Genomic DNA, 17,489 nt, shown 5'->3' on the forward strand with positions numbered 1-17,489 from the left:
AAAGATAATGGTGTTTACAGTAATACCTGCTGAGAGGTGCAGAAGTCTCATTGACAGTTACAGGAATCGTTTGATTGCAGTGGTTGCCTCAAAAGGTTAAAATATTAAGTTTAGGGAACCATCATGTTTGTCCAGGCCTGTTTCATGAGTTTATTTTTTTTCTGGTGAAACATGGTTGAAAAATAATGTCTGACTTTCACTGGTTAAATTTCATAGAATTTTTATTTATTGTTACTTTTGTCAGATTCAAGTTATTTCTGTGACCATTGTGAGTTTTTCCTTCATTAACCGAAGGGAACCAACAGTTTTGTTCACGTCTGTAGCTTCATTTAAACATTCAAATGTACAGCACAGTTGTGATCAAGGAAATTAATTGCCCAAATAAGTTAACTGAGGCATGTTTCTTAACCACTTGTCAGTATGTACCAGATTTTGTACCGGTTCACACAGTTAGATAATTACACGCAAGAGTGATGATGATGATGCTTACACCAGAAACTGGAAGATGAGAGGAAGAAATCGCTGTTGCTAAGCTACAGGATGCAGATCCATTTCCTGACAGCACATGTTTCTTATCTAATTTCATCTTCCATCTGTTGGATTTTTATCATTTGTTGGTATTTACAAACTAACTATAAATATGTTTGTTTAAACAAAAACTGTTTTCATGGCACAGATGACTTTTTAAAAGGATTTGATTTTTCTCTGTTTTCAAATAAAATCTCAGAGACTCCTGTAGTTCTTCATATAGCTTATTTATTTATATCTTATCACTATTTATAACTTATATTGTAATATTTAGTTCCATTTAGAGCACTTTATATTTGGATTTGGTAATCCTGGAAAGTCTGTATCTGGATCAGAGCGATCCAATGTTGGATGATGTAGTCCTGGATAGTAAAAACTGGGATTCTCAAACCCACATAACTTTGATCTGGATTAAATCTGGTCCCTGGTCCACAATGTGCCTGTAAGACCTTTAACAGGCCCTGACATGTCTTCATTATCCTCACTGGATCTGACACATCCAATCACATTCCTGCTTCCTGTAGGAGGAAGCTGTTGGATTTTAGCACCACCTTCTGGTTGTAATGAGAACTGCAGCCTCTAAATCACCAGTTATGTTTTATCACAGGTTTATTCTTCTTCTACTAGTTTATTTTTATCAGTCACTGTTATTTTTGTAAAAATGCTCCAATGTTTTTATGAATAAATAAGGAAAAGTTGGATTTCAATCTGACCATGTAAATTAAAACCTTCTATTGAAGATTTGTGCTGCAAATTTTGTTAAATTTTTATTACAGTAAATGATTAAAATCCTGAACTCAGGTTCCAGTTCCACTTAAAAAAAACTGCTGCTGAAATTTTACCTATGGTAAGAATGATTTGCTCTCTGGCATCATGTGAGGCTCCATGTGATCATTCCCTCCTAAACTACCTCTTTTTCACATTTCCAGTCAAGTCACCAGAAATCCTGGAGGACATGATGTTACTACAGTTTCTGTTTTAACTCAAGAAATTATGTTTTCCTAACTTTATCCAAGTAGTTCTTGATGAGAAACACAATCAAATTGCTTGTAATGTGTAGGGCAGCAATAAAAAAGCATGAAGATGCACAGATTTAATTTTGAAATAAAGTCTCTAAATTAAACTACTTTGACACATTATTTGTTTGAGTCAAGCTTGGTGCTTTAACACTAGAAGTCCCAGGAATTTTGATATCTCCCTAAAGTCCCAGAGAAGGGTCGAAAGACCTTTAGTCCAAACTGACGACTCTGCTGGCAAAAATTAGCATCTCTTCATTTGTAAATGCAGCCATTACCTGAGGAATGCACCCATTGCATCCAGCCCCTCCTTGTTACCTTGAAACGTCTGGTAAATTCTGTGGCAGTGGGGGATGGTGGGCTGAGGGGGATAAATAGTAGCTAGCTTCACCTCCAACAAATAGAAGGAAGCAAAATGCAGAGGCGGCTTACAACTCAGCAGGCATTGGACCTGATCCTCAGCGATACAAACCCTTGTGACTCAGATGGAGAAGAGATACAAATTCAGCTGGATTCGGACTCTGACTCTGAGCAGTCTTCAGGTAAGATTTGAAACTATTATTGAACTTTTTGGTATGACAAATTTCTTTCTTTCTGCTTTGTCCTGTACTGTGAGTTGCAACACTGGAATTTCTCCATTTTGGTACAAATAAAGGATTTTTTTAATCTTATTTCCAAAACATCCTATTTTCGTCCTCTGAAATTGTGAAATTGTTTACCTTGCAGATGATGAGACTGCTCCACTGCCAGAAAAGAGGGCTCGGTTGGGAAGTGAGAGGACAGAGATGGCTAAAGATGGCACAGTGTGGCATGAAGAACAGCTGGGGACATGTCTCAATTTCACCCCAATAGAACCATACGGCACAGATGGAGAGCCAACTGCTAAGGCCAGAAGAAGTATCCGGACTCGTCTTCAAAGCTTCTTCTGTTTTATAACACTTGAAATGCTTCGTAGCATTCAAGAATGGACCATTCAGCATGCACGGCAAAAGGAGCAGGCAGATTGGTTCATGAACCTCCCAGAACTAATGGCATTTATTGCAATTATTATCTTGCGGGGGGTGAAGAAAGTTCCATCACTACGTGACAATTGGTCAGCAGAGCTGGGAAACCCACGAATCATTGCTACTATGGCCCGAAACCGCTTCCAAAACATCATGCAACACCTACGCTTTGATAACATGTTCACACGCAGTGAGCGAGTGGAGACAAATAAGTTTGCTGCAATTTCTAATCTGTGGGAATCTTTTGTCAATAACTGCATCAGATCTTATAACCCTGGTCGACACATCACTATTGATCAACAGCTTTTCCCGACAAAGACTCGCTGCAGTTTTCTGCAGTACATTGCAACAAAACCGGACAAATTTGGCATTAAGTTTTGGCTGGCTTGTGACTTGAAATCAAAGTACATTTGCAATATCCTGCCATATCTTGGCAAGGACCCCAGTCGTCCCAGTGGAGAGAGACTCTCTGAGAGTGTAGTGATGAGGCTGATGGAGCCGTTCATGGATAAGGGCAGAACTGTAACAACAGACAATTTTTTTACATCGCTGTCCCTTGCGCAACGACTGCTTAGCCGGAAAACCACCATCCTTGGCACAGTCAACAAGATTCACCGGGAAATTCCTCAGTCAACTAGACAGAAGGACCACACTAAATTCACCACTCGAGTGTTTTCCACCACTGGTGCAACACTCACAGTATATGCGCCGAAACGGAAAAAGACTGTCTATCTTCTCAGCAGCATGCACAATGTGGTTGAGACTGAGAATACCACCAAAAGGAAGCCAAACACTGTCACACAATACAACACCACAAAGTGTGGTGTGGATGTGATGGACCAGATGGTGCGGGAGTACAGCGTGCGTGCAGGAACACGGAGATGGCCAGTCGCCGTGTTCTACAACATGATCGACATGGCGGCACTGAACGCTCATGTTCTTCATAAGGAATGCACCGGAGTGCAGGAGAGAAGAGTGGACTTCCTGGTTGAGCTCGCGAAAGAGTTGGCCAACTCTCATGTGAGTCAGAAGAAGGCACATAAGGAGCAACTGCTTCAGCAGCAACCTCCCACACCTAGCCCTGGGAAAAGGGCAAAATGTCAGGTCAACCATCGATGCAAGAACAATTGCGCAACTGTAAGATGTGTTGACTGCTACAAATACACATGTGGCAAATGCAGGATGGAGATACCATGGAAGTGCCAAGCATGTTTGGACTTAGCACAGACGGACTGCTGAAAGAGCAGAAAAGCCATTCACACAAGGGCATGCCACTGTAGCCTTGTGTAAATATTTGTGAAATTGTTTCATTACTTGCATTATTTTAACTGTTTTGTTGTTTTTTTTATGACAAAAATAAAAAGCATTGGAAAAAATTCACAGTTGTTCTTTTATATCTTTGTCATGTTGACATTTATGCCCTCTTGACTTAGACACTAATGCTTCTGGACATTTTACTCACAGACCCTGCCTGTACCACCACAATCAAAAAATGTTCATTTTAAATATTCAAAATTGTTCATTGCTTGGGCTTTTTGGACATAAGGTACATGAACATTGGGTTAGAAAGTTTGAAAAATTGGTCAAAAATTTTGAAAAATTTGTATTTTTTCATTTGTATGAAAAGAGGAGAGCTGGACCTTTTAAAGTGATTTTTAAAAAAAATATGAATTCATCATTTTGTCATATCATTCTAAATTGTTTGCTTTTTTATTGAAGGCCCACAATGATTATCTTTTTTTTTTCTTCTAAAAGCACACAAATGTGTCGAGGAGGTATATATCATATATCATATCAAATATATTTTTAATTATTTGAAATATACCAGAATGCAGGAAAACCTTTCTGAATCTGTTTGAGGTCTACTCCAATCTCATACTCAGGGGACCAAGCAGTGTCTCAAGCCAAGCTTTGGGCAAAAGTTGACAGTCAGGTTTCAAGAGTCTACAGTGTCTCCCCTAAGTATGCGCCCTCCTGGGGTGTGCCAGTAATTGACTCGTCTACAAACAAAAGAAGCTGTTCACAGCTTAAGACAGGATTTTAGCTAAAATCCTACTGGTCAATCGACCCATCTCTGGGTTGTAAAGGTAGAAAGGTCAATTGACCCCTCTCTGGGACTTCTAGTGTTAATTCATGAGTGTAGCTCCGTTATCTGAAAAAGGAGACTCTGTTAAAAGTTCCATCGTCTCTCATTTCTGAAGTTTTATCTACAGGAGACGGTAAAATATGTCGGGTCTGTCCATCCTCCAGATGAACCTCACGACGGATCAGACTTTATTTTTAGAATTGATTTTAAGATTTTATTGTTTGTATTCAAAGCTTTAAATGGTCTGGCCCCCAAATGCATACCGACTGCCTCCAAATTTACACTCCAGGCCAAGTACACATAGAGATTATCGGGCTGTTTTTGTTTTGCCCCTTCCTGATCAAGGACGGCAAATGCCTTATTATCTTGAGTCTTATAAGATTTTCCTATAAAATGGTAATTTGGTCTGAGGTGTGTTTCGAGCGATTTCGTCCGGCACCAAAACGGGAAGTATTGAACATGTTCAATATTTACGACCAAAAACCTTCACGTGTGAGGAACGCCGACGACTCCTGAGTTGTGACTCTGTGGATCGTGACGTGGAACAGGACGTAGCCAATCAGAGAGCGAGCTGACTGGGGAGCAAGGAAGATATAAAGTCTGGACCCAGACGCTGGAACGCACTGGTTTTATGTCCGATCTGCCCCACAGTGGAGGCTTTTAATGTGTTATTTACTTATGTTTTAATTTGTCATTTCTTTCTTTTTTTATTAATATTTTTGATTGTTGCTGTGCAGCACTTTGGAGACTTGTCTTTGTTTTAAAATGTGCTTTATAAATGAAGTGGACTGGATTATTTACTGAACAGAGACTAAACGTCTGGATCAGGGTGAAGACTCGGAGCTTCTAGAAGCTTCTTCAGCAGCAACGTCTGAGATAAAATAAATGAACGTGTACGGATGAAATAAAATTAGAAATAATTTAATTTCTCACAGGACGTTTAGTACCATTTATGTTCTGCAGCATCTGAAGGTCCCAACACAGCTTTTCAACCAGGATGAGGTCTGGACCAGAACTGAACCACACTGAGACCTCCTCCCTCTCCAGCCTGTCTGGTTCCTGCAGTCAGGATGAGGTCTGGACCAGAACTGGACCACACTGAGACCTCCTCCCTCTCCAGCCTGTCTGGTTCCTGCAGTCAGGATGAGGTCTGGACCAGAACTGAACCACACTGACAACTCCTCTCCCTCCAGCCTGTCCAGTTGAGGTCTGGACCAGAACTGGACCACACTGAGACCTCCTCCCTCTCCATCCTGTCTGGTTCCTGCAGTCAGGATGAGGTCTGGACCAGAACTGGACCACACTGAGACCTCCTCCCTCTCCAGCCTGTCTGGTTCCTGCAGTCAGGATGAGGTCTGGACCAGAACTGGACCACACTGAGACCTCCTCCCCCTCCAGCCTATCTGGTTCCTGCAGTCAGGATGAGGTCTGGACCAGAACTGGACCACACTGAGACCTCCTTCCCCTCCAGCCTGTCAGGATGAGGTCTGGACCAGAACTGGACCACACTGAGACCTCCTCCCTCTCCAGCCTGTCTGGTTCCTGCAGTCAGGATGAGGTCTGGACCAGAACTGGACCACGCTGAGACCTCCTCCCTCTCCAGCCTGTCTGGTTCCTGCAGTCAGGATGAGGTCTGGACCAGAACTGGACCACACTGAGACCTCCTCCCCCTCCAGCCTGTCCGGTTGAGGTCTGGACCAGAACTGGACCACACTGAGACCTCCTCCCCCTCCAGCCTGTCCGGTTGAGGTCTGGACCAGAACTGGACCACACTGAGACCTCCTCCCTCTCCAGCCTGTCTGGTTCCTGCAGTCAGGATGAGGTCTGGACCAGAACTGGACCACACTGAGACCTCCTCCCCCTCCAGCCTGTCCGGTTGAGGTCTGGACCAGAACTGGACCACACTGAGACCTCCTCCCCCTCCAGCCTGTCCGGTTGAGGTCTGGACCAGAACTGGACCACACTGAGACCTCCTCCCTCTCCAGCCTGTCTGGTTCCTGCAGTCCGGTTGAGTTCAGGACCAGAACTGGACCACACTGAGACCTCCTCCCTCTCCAGCCTGTCTGGTTCCTGCAGTCAGGATGAAGTCTGGACCAGAACTGGACCACACTGAGACCTCCTTCCCCTCCAGCCTGTCAGGATGAGGTCTGGACCAGAACTGGACCACAATGAGACCTCCTCCAGCTCCAGCCTGTCTGGTTCCTGCAGTCAGGATGAGGTCTGGACCAGAACTGGACCACACTGACACCTCCTCCCCCTCCAGCCTGTCAGGATGAGGTCTGGACCAGAACTGGACCACACTGAGACCTCCTCCCTCTCCAGCCTGTCTGGTTCCTGCAGTCAGGATGAGGTCTGGACCAGAACTGAACCACACTGAGACCTCCTCCCCCTCCAGCCTGTCAGGTTGAGGTCTGGACCAAAACTGGTCCACACTGAGACCTCCTCCCTCTCCAGCCTGTCCGGTTGAGGTCTGGACCAGAACTGGACCACACTGAGACCTCCTCCCCCTCCAGCCTGTCCGGTTGAGGTCTGGACCAGAACTGGACCACACTGAGACCTCCTCCCCCTCCAGCCTGTCCGGTTGAGGTCTGGACTGGTCCTCCTGCTGTCGTTTGATCATTTTCATTAAGTTAATAAATAAAATATCACAACTTATTAAACCTTCTGCTCCTGATAAAAAGGTTTTCTTTAATTTTAAACTGAAGTTCTTCAGTGAAAACTTCCAGCTGTTACTTCTGATTGAAGCAGACTTTTTATTTTCACCGTTTTAAGCAGATCAAAGCTCTGATTCCGACTTTTTATAACATCTCCATTAAGCACGTATGATTGGTCCGTCTAATGCCATCAATGACCTGCTGTTTTGATTTCTGACCAATCAGAGCCAAGCAGGCCTTAAAGAAACAAGAAGCAAAATTGAGTGTTTACAGCACAGGTGTCAAACATACGGCCTGGGGGCCAAAACCGACCTGCCAGAGGGTCTTTCCATCTTTCTGATTCAGTTTGTATGATGAGCTGAGTCATTTCAGGTGGTCAGGATGACTACCATGGGCAAAGGCCCGGCCACCAGGCGCTCGCCTCCGTGCTCCACCTTCAGGCCTGGCTCCAGAGGGGGGCCCCTGTGACCCCTGTCTGGGCAAGGGAGACCTTGGTCCTTGCTTTCTCATTATCATAGGGGTGATTTGAGCCGCACTTCGTCTGGTCCCTCCCCTAAACACCTGTTTGCTATGGGTGACCCTACCAGGGGCATGAGCCCCCGACAACATAGCCGCTAGGATCATCAGGACGCACAAAGGTGGCGGCTCAGGGAGGAGAAATATTTCTTTCTTTTTTTTTTTTTTTTTACAAATATTTAAAATGTAAAATAAAAAGTAAATAAAACAAAACCAAATAAATAAAAAGGAAAAATCTAATAAAAATGTTTCTAATGGAAAATACAATATTTTTATATCTGAATTTAATAAAATTTATACATTTTGATAAAATATTTAACTTAAATTAATTTATACATAGACAATTGTAAAATATTCAATAAAAATGTTATAATGTATACAATTTATTTAAAAATACACATAAATTTACATTAAATTTGATACATTTACATATATATTATATAAATATCAATTTGTTGAATATAAAATAATTTGGATTTATGCATATTGAAAATGTACATTTATTTTTTATATTTTTTATACATAAAATACACATCAAGAATACCAAATAAAATAAATATTTAAATAAGTAAATTCAGGTTGTTTCTGATGTTTTCTGGAAGGATAGGAACAGGAGGAGTTTTCCTTATTTCTAGCTTATTATGCTGTTATTTTACAGGAATTATGCTGCATGTGACCCTGAACTAAACCTGGTTTACAGAAGACCTGAGCTGCGTCCCGCGGGAGGAAAATACCGTTTATTAAACTGGAGGTTGAGAATTTAAAAAGCAAAATATCTCAGCTTCAGGAATAGGCTTCCTGTGTCCCTCAGGATGAAGTGCACCGTCATGTGGTGAAGACCTGCAGGAAGACGACTCAGTCCTCGTCCTCGTTGGACCTCAGGAGGTTTCTGGTTCAGGTCAGACGGATCGGATGTAAACCATCCAAACACAGAGAGATGACTTGGTTAATGATTAGCCAGGGACAACGGATCCTCGCATAGTTAACCATGAACAAGTCAGGAACACTGAGAGCTGAGATCAACAAGGTTTAATCCACACAGAGTGCCACACATCATCAAGACACACACACACACACACACACACACAACATATATGAGACTGAGCTGAGCTCCAAAACAACAACAACAACAAACGTGAAGAAGCTCAGGCACAACGACAGGATTCATGGTCAGGTCTGACCTTCGCAACGATCATTTCCAGCCCTCCCCCATCCTTTATTTACCTGTAAACAAACACCTGGAGCTTGGTGGCGCTGGTCAGAGAAGACATGAAGACGCCGCCTGCTGTAGTTGATGCAGTTTCACACAGCATGGGTCACAGTTTGTTTCAGCGGGAAACTATAACATGTTTAACAATTCCCACCGACAGGAAGTCAAACAGACGGACACCATGATGACCTGAAAACCTTCAGCTGTGTTTGGGACGAGAGTAAAGAGGATGAGAGAGTTGTGGTTCATCCTGACTTTGGTGGACAAGAATTTTCAGAAGATTTCTGGAAGCTAGAAACATTCCAGTGAAAACTTAAGATCTACATCTGAAAACTATCTGACTGTAGGCGGGTCGAACGGGCGTCAGGGTAACGTGACATAAACTTTTTTTCTTAGCCTGAAGTCTCCTGGTTGGTGGTCGGTTTACTCAGAGTGTCACGGCGGTGGGTTGGAGGCCATGTTGGAAGGATTTCAGGGTACGAACATGTGACAGGTCTGGTTCTGTAGATTCGTAGATTATTTTCTAATGAAGTATCTGAGACGCAGTTTCGGTCCGAGTTAAAATTAAACTGAAATAAATTGTCTTTAACAAAAAGTTTGAGTGAGCAGCTCCACGCTGAGCTAGGGATGTAACAGTGAAAGACTTTCTTTGTACGATTATAGCCAAAGAAGTAATCACAGTTTTACGATTATTATGATTAATATGAGTTAATTTCTTTTATGAAAAGTCACAATATTGAAAAATCTTTATGAATAATCAATCCTGCGATTAAACGTGTAATTTAATGACATCCCTACACTGATAGATGACGATCTTCATCTCAAGATTATTTTAGGGCTTCGTGACAGTTTCTGATACGTTTTTCATCACTTTATGGTAAAAACTGTGGAAAACCCCATTGTACAGAATCTGATACCACCACCTGCTGGATATCTTTTGCACTACAATTGCGTTGACATTACACAGTAATCAAACTGTAAATATACAAAAAAATATAAAAAAGATATTTTTATATAAATTTTGGTAGAGCCAAATAAAGACTTTAGATTTAAAAGATAGAATTTTCTCCCCATCTTTTCTTGGGACAGGCTTTCATACCCGCTGAGGAAACTAAGAAATGGTGTTTGTGGAAGGATCAATGGTAGACGGCAGATTCAGTTTCTCCACCTGCTGATGCACCAAACTTCAGGTATTCTCACAGTGATGAACAGAAATGTTTGTTCATTTACTTTCTTTGAGTATTTGGATGGAAACTTGGCTGATAATGACGCTTGTGTCCTAGCAACACTCAGACGACCCTTGAAGACTTGGATTCATTTTCTATTCGCGTCTGTCCCTCAACCCTCTCCTCCTGCTCTTCCTCCCCCACTCCGTCCTTCTTCAGTATCGTCAGCGGCCACCAGAGGGAGCCGTTGCGGCGGTGTCGGCGGACAGTGCGTTCTGCTGGCCAGCAGCAAGGGGCGCCCTTATCCCCTGTCAGGAAGTAGAGGAGGGCGTTGAGCCAGGCATTGCAGGAGGCCAGCGGCCTGGTGACCTTATAGCAGATGGAAACGGTCTTCATGGCGTTGCACCCGCCGAGCTGCCCCCGCCGCAGGAGCATGAAAAGCGTCCGAGTCACATGAAATGGCAGGAAGCAGAGTGCAAACAGCAGCGTGATGGTTAGGATGGTTTTTATGGATTTCCGACGCCGCCGGATATAGTGCGAGTACTGGGAGCCAGAGATGGAGACGGAGGTTCTCTCTCGATCTCGAACACCTTCAACTGCTGCGTCCCCCACCGGACCATCCTCACCACCCTCTATCGAACTGGGTGGAGAGCGCAGGGTCTGGAATATTGTCCGGACCACATGCGAGTAGCACCAGGCAATTACAACGAAGGGCACAAAGAAGCCCAGCAGGTGGAGGACGATGCCATAAGGGACGTAGCTGGCAAACTCCTTATCAATGGCGTCGTCCCAGCAGTTCATGTACCGCTCCTCGGTCCGATTCCCGCCGCCCCTCATCCCTTCAGAGCCCACAGGCACGGTGACTCCTCGCATAACATATCCTGTCTGGGCAAACCGGAAGATGGGGCAGGTGAGTACAAAGACCACCACCCACACCAGCGCGCAGATCCCCTTCACCACCCGCTTGCTCTCCAGCGTGATGGTCCACATTGGATGGCAGATCCCCAGATACCTGAGAACAAAGGAGCTGTGGTAAGTTCAAGTTCAACACGGTCATCTCTTTCATTCACGGAGAACAGGTTTCTGGATTTAGAGATGCCAGATAACAGAGAAAGAACTTGTCAGGTGACCACTGACCTGCTGCTGAGGAGGAGGTTCCATTTTAGTTCAGTTTAGTTTATTCACACACATGGAGAAATACAGCGTACTGAACATATTTTTAATGACAGGTGTGAAAGGGTCACAGCGAGGAGACTACATAAAGCTTATAATAGGGGGTGTCCTACGGTGGCCAGGAAGTGGAAAACAACATTACATCGAGTGAAGGACTTTTACATGTTCGTGATGCACATTTACGTCATAGAAACCATGTTTACATTGACAAAAAAATACCAAAAGCTAAACAACTTTACATTTCAGAAAAAAAAAACGTACAAAACGTGAAACACTTTTACAAAGTTCTAAATACATTTCTGAAACACTTTTACCGACAACAAAGCAACTTTACACTTTTACAAGTTCAGGAAACACAATTACAAAGATTTGACCCAGCCGGTGTTACACCAAAATCTGTGACCCATCAGAATTCGTGACCGCGGGGGGGGGGGGGGGGGGGCGATGGTGTACATTTCTCTGCATGTAAGTCTTACACTAATGAGGTGATAAATGTCACCATTTCTGATAGGTTTCCCCTTTAGTCTGGACTCCTCTAGTATAATGTGACCCTCACAGAGGTCAGCATCTCTGACAGCCACCAGAATGTGAGACTTTACTCAACCTTAATGAACTCAGAATTAAGTACAGTGTTTTCAAGACTTTGTTCGTCTTCTGAGACGTACATGCAGAGAAATGTACACCATCGCCCCCTGTGGTCACAGATTCTGATGGGTCCCAGATTTAGGTGTAACACCGGGTCATTTCTTTGTGATTGTGTTTCTTGAAGTTGTAAAAGTGTTTCACTCAGCGTAATGAGGTTTTGCACTTCCCAGCCACCGTAGTATTCTGATTATATTACATTAACAGATGTGGTGGAGACAGATCACTGATGCAGCACTAATGAAGAAAAATCTGGTAACAGACTGGAAAATGGAGGCTCTTCATAGCCTGTATGCAGGTGAGCAGGATAACGCTGGATGTCCCTTCCCCCCCTGAGCCTTTGATTGTTGACGAACCCTGAACTATTCCTATCTTTTTGAGGAATCGCATGATTTTAGACAAACCTCTAAAACCTCGAGACAAAGCTACAAAAGAATAAGTGGAATGTCATTGTGTCATTTAATGGTTTATTTTGGTTTTTCTTTAGTACATAATTGAATACACAAGGACCCCGTTTTGTTTTGTTTGTTTTTCAGCCATTTTTAACCCTCCAGCCCTGGAAGAACTTTGCGGCCTCAGGAACTGGGTTGAGTTGAGTCTTCCGGTTGGTCAGCAGTTTTTCAGCTTTGGTACTAAACTCTGCACATTTGTAGGTTAAACCTCAACTTCAGCGTTCTCTCGCCTCTGATTGGCTCAACGTCTGTAGAAGCTGACGTTTCATAACTTCTGTTCTGTGATCAAATCAAAGTTCACAGTCGTCAAAAATTAACGTTACCAGGAAAATACCTGAACACGTAACAGTGGCTGTACAGAAATGATGTACATGACAATGTTCCTGAGAGGGGGAGGAGTTTGGCGTGTACTTGAATAGTTTGTTAATGTGAAAGAACATTTAACTCCTCCCATAACGGAGAAGTGGAAACACTGGAAAGGATCTGAAATCTAATTTAAAGGTTTTGTTATAAAACAAAAAGGAACAGTTTCTAATGCAGATGGAGAACCGAGTGGACCACTCTGTATGGCCTCCATTCTAAAAATCCACCTGATAACTCAGAACTCCCAGAATTCTGTTAAACTGGACGGAAACGGAACTGTTTATGAGCGAGAATCATAACGTTGAGACATGCATCGATAGTGATGAAGGTTAACCCTTAAACCTCCAGCAAATCTCCCCGAGGTCTCTCCTCCACCACCAGGAGTGGTGGAACTATGATGGATAGCTACCCTTCAGCTGATACAGAAGTTTTCCAGCATTTCTATCCCGTCCAGGAGGTTTACAATCCAGCCACTAAATGTAGTTTTATTCAGAGACTCTATCTGGTAAATCCACCATGATCCATGATAACAGCATTATTTATCACATTTCATCATAAAAACATCACCATCACTACTATGTTGCTAAGAGACCTCTATTTAGACCTGGACATGATGATGAAGCCACTTCCTGTCAGACTTTCCACCAATCAGAGAGCTTAGATTGACGGTAACATCCAATCAGGAGCAGCCAAAGATCAACCAGTGAGCAGAAAGTTCTATGTGTGTGTGAAAAGAAGAAAAATAATGCTCCTCTATGGCTGGAATAAAGCCAAGAAGACGTTTCTGATGCACGGTGGCGCCACAAAGCAGCTGAGCTGGAGTTGGTTTAGTGAGGATAGCAGGTAAATAGTAGCAGGAATAACTGGAAATGAGGAAAAAGTGGAAACATGGAAATAGTTTCTGTTGTTCCGGTCGGCCTTTATGCTGCTACACACTGGTTTATACTGGGATTAAAAGCTGTTACACACTGGTTTATACTGGGATTAAAAGCTGCTACAGAATAGTTTATACTGGGAGTTAAAGCTGCTACCGACTGGTTTATACTGGGATTTAAAGCTGTTACAGACTGATTAATACTGGGATTAAAAGCTGCTACAGAATGGTTTATACTGGGATTTCAAGCTGTTACAGACTGGTTTATACTGGGATTAAAAGCTGCTACAGACTGTTTTATACTGGGATTAAAAGCTGTTACAGACTGGTTTATACTGGGATTAAAAGCTGCTACAGAATGGTTTATACTGGGATTTAAAGCTGCTACAGACTGGTTTATACTTGGATTAAAAGCTGCTACAGACTGGTTTATACTGGGATTAAAAGCTGCTACCGACTGGATAATACTGGGATTTAAAGCTGTTACAGACTGATTAATACTGGGATTAAAAGCTGCTACAGAATGGTTTATACTGGGATTTAAAGCTGTTACAGACTGGTTTATACTGGGATTAAAAACTGCTACAGACTGTTTTATACTGGGATTAAAAGCTGTTACAGACTGGTTTATACTGGGAATAAAAGCTGCTACAGACTGGTTTATACTGGGATTAAAAGCTGCTACAGACTGTTTTATACTGGGATTAAAAGCTGTTACAGACTGGTTCATACTGGGATTAAAAGCTGCTACAGAATGGTTTATACTGGGATTTAAAGCTGTTACAGACTGGTTTATACTGGGATTAAAAGCTGCTACAGACTGGTTTATACTGGGATTAAAAGCTGCTACATACTGGTTTATACTTGGATTAAAAGCTGCTACAGACTGGTTTATACTGGGATTAAAAGCTGCTACAGATTGGTTTATACTGTGGTTTATACTGGGATTTAAAGCTGCCACACACTGGGTTATACTGGGATTAAAAGCTGCTACAGACTCGTTTATACTGGGATTAAAAGCTGCTACACACTGGTTTATACTGGGATTAAAAGCTGCTACAGACTGATTAATACTGGGATTAAAAACTGCTACAGACTGGTTTATACTGGGATTTAAAGCTGCTACATACTGGTTTATACTGGGATTTAAAGCTGCTACATACTGGTTAATACTAGGATTAAAAGCTGCTACAGACTGGTTTATACTGGGATTAAAAGCTGTTACACACTGGTTTATACTGGGATTAAAAGCTGCTACAGACTGGTTTATACTGGGATTAAAAGCTGCTACAGACTGGTTTATACTGGGATTAAAAGCTGCTACAGACTGGTTTACACTGGGATTAAAAGCTGTTACAGACTGGTTTATACTGGGATTTAAAGCTTCTACAGACTGGTTTATACTGGGATTAAAAGCTGTTACACACTGGTTTATACTGGGATTAAAAGCTGCTACATACTGGTTTATACTGGGATTAAAAGCTGTTACACACTGGTTTATACTGGGATTAAAAGCTGCTACATACTGGTTTATACTGGGATTAAAAGCTGCTACAGACTGGTTTATACTGGGATTAAAAGCTGCTACAGACTGGTTTACAGTGGGATTAAAAGCTGTTACAGACTGGTTTATACTGGGATTTAAAGCTGCTACATACTGGTTTATACTGGGATTTAAAGCTTCTACATACTGGTGTATACTGGGATTTAAAGCTGCTACATACTGGTTTATACTGGGATTAAAAGCTGTTACACACTGGTTTATACTGGGATTGAAAGCTGCTACACACTGGTTTATACTGGGATTAAAAGCTGCTACAAATTTGTTCATACTGGGATTAAAAGCTGCTACAGACTGGTTTATACTGGGATTAAAAGCTGCTACAGACTCGTTTATACTGGGATTAAAAGCTGCTACACACTGGTTTATACTGGGATTAACAGCTGCTACAGACTGATTAATACTGGGATTAAAAACTGCTACAGACTGGTTTATACTGGGATTAAAAGCTGCTACAGATTGGTTTATACTGTGGTTTATACTGGGATTTAAAGCTGCCACACACTGGGTTATACTGGGATTAAAAGCTGCTACAGACTGGTTTACACTGGGATTAAAAGCTGTTACAGACTGGTTTATACTGGGATTTAAAGCTGTTACAGACTGATTAATACTGGGATTAAAAGCTGCTACAGAATGGTTTATACTGGGATTTAAAGCTGTTACAGACTGGTTTATACTGGGATTAAAAGCTGCTACAGACTGGTTTATACTGGGATTAAAAGCTGCTACAGACTGGTTTATACTGGGATTAAAAGCTGCTACAGACTGGTTTACACTGGGATTAAAAGCTGTTACAGACTGGGTTATACTGGAATTTAAAGCTTCTACAGACTGGTTTATACTGGGATTAAAAGCTGTTACACACTGGTTTATACTGGGATTAAAAGCTGCTACATACTGGTTTATACTGGGATTAAAAGCTGCTACAGACTGGTTTATACTGGGATTAAAAGCTGCTACAGACTGGTTTATACTGGGATTAAAAGCTGCTACAGACTGGTTTATACTGGGATTAAAAGCTGCTACAGACTGGTTTACAGTGGGATTAAAAGCTGTTACAGACTGGTTTATACTGGGATTTAAAGCTGCTACATACTGGTTTATACTGGGATTTAAAGCTGCTACATACTGGTGTATACTGGGATTAAAAGCTGCTACATACTGGTTTATACTGGGATTAAAAGCTGTTACACACTGGTTTATACTGGGATTAAAAGCTGCTACACACTGGTTTATACTGGGATTAAAAGCTGCTACAAATTTGTTCATACTGGGATTAAAAGCTGCTACAGACTGGTCTATACTGGGATTCAAAGCTGCCACACACTGGTTTATACTGGGATTAAAAGCTTCAGGGTCTTCATGCTGGTTTAGGTGAGAAAACTTGAGGACCACAAATAGCAAAAAAATTACCTTAAAGTTTTAAGGGTTACCACAACAAAGATAAAAAGATGGCGGTAGTGATGAACTCGGGGAGTCCTACCTGTGTACAGAGATGCAGGTGAGGAAGAAGATGGAGCAGTAGAGGTTGAAGTAGAAGAGGAAACGTACGAGGCGGCACATGAAGTCTCCGAAAATCCAATGATCCCTCATCACGTAGCTCGCCACCAGGAAGGGCAGCGACAGGCCGTACATCAGGTCGGTGGTGGCCAGGTTCACCATGTAGATCAGGGAGGTGTTCCAGCGCCGCCCACCACTGCTGTGGTGGCAGCACGAGCGCAGCAGCACCACCGAGTTAAGGGTGAGGCTGAAGACGAAGGTGAGCGAGTAGCAGACAGGCAGGAAGATGTACTTGTAGGATTCATCAATGCTGCAGGACGATGAAGGTAGAGGCGAGGAGGCGTTGGGATAGGTGCTCGCCACCGCCAGCAAGCTGATGGGTGAAGTGGTGCTGGAGGCTCGGCTCAGCACCATGATCAACCTCTGAGCTTGGGTTATATGTGGCAGCAGTGGATCGGTTCAGGTTCTTCTGGCATCATTGCAGCCTCCACACTCTATCTATCTATCTATCTATCTATCTATCTATCTATCTATCTATCTATCTATCTATCTATCTATCTATCTATCTATCTATCTATCTATCTATCTGTCTGTCTGTCTGTTCTTGGTGAACTGATCCATATCTCTGTAACAGAGGGAACAAAGAAAACATGGTCATTAGTTGGTGGAGCTCATGTAGAATGTCCTACCGGCGTGTTCTGCTGATGAACACTACGTCTCGCTCCATTAGCCCTTGAATCA

The 17,489-nt window shown here is 42.7% G+C and overlaps 1 protein-coding gene across 1 annotated transcript; it reads right to left on the bottom strand.

Annotated features, from left to right (window-relative positions):
• Positions 1-8,969: 8,969 nt before the first annotated feature.
• Positions 8,970-17,259, bottom strand: LOC121654547 (P2Y purinoceptor 3). The gene is made up of 2 exons (XM_042008744.1): positions 16,732-17,259; positions 8,970-11,192 (listed from the first exon to the last, which is right to left on the bottom strand). The coding sequence occupies exons 1-2, from the start codon at positions 17,160-17,162 to the stop codon at positions 10,304-10,306; spliced, it is 1,320 nt and encodes a 439-aa protein (XP_041864678.1). The 5' UTR covers positions 17,163-17,259; the 3' UTR covers positions 8,970-10,303.
• Positions 17,260-17,489: the final 230 nt, after the last annotated feature.

Source organism: Melanotaenia boesemani, chromosome 15 (genome assembly GCF_017639745.1).
Source record: "Melanotaenia boesemani isolate fMelBoe1 chromosome 15, fMelBoe1.pri, whole genome shotgun sequence".
Lineage (NCBI taxonomy): Eukaryota > Metazoa > Chordata > Actinopteri > Atheriniformes > Melanotaeniidae > Melanotaenia > Melanotaenia boesemani.

Excerpts from the sequence above, each read along its gene's own strand:
- LOC121654547 (XM_042008744.1), bottom strand. The coding sequence starts at position 17,162 with ATGGTGCTGAGCCGAGCCTCCAGCACCACTTCACCCATCAGCTTGCTG. Across the intron at positions 11,193-16,731 it reads ACCTGCATCTCTGTACACAG|GTATCTGGGGATCTGCCATC; the intron begins GTAGGACTCCCC and ends CTTTGTTCTCAG.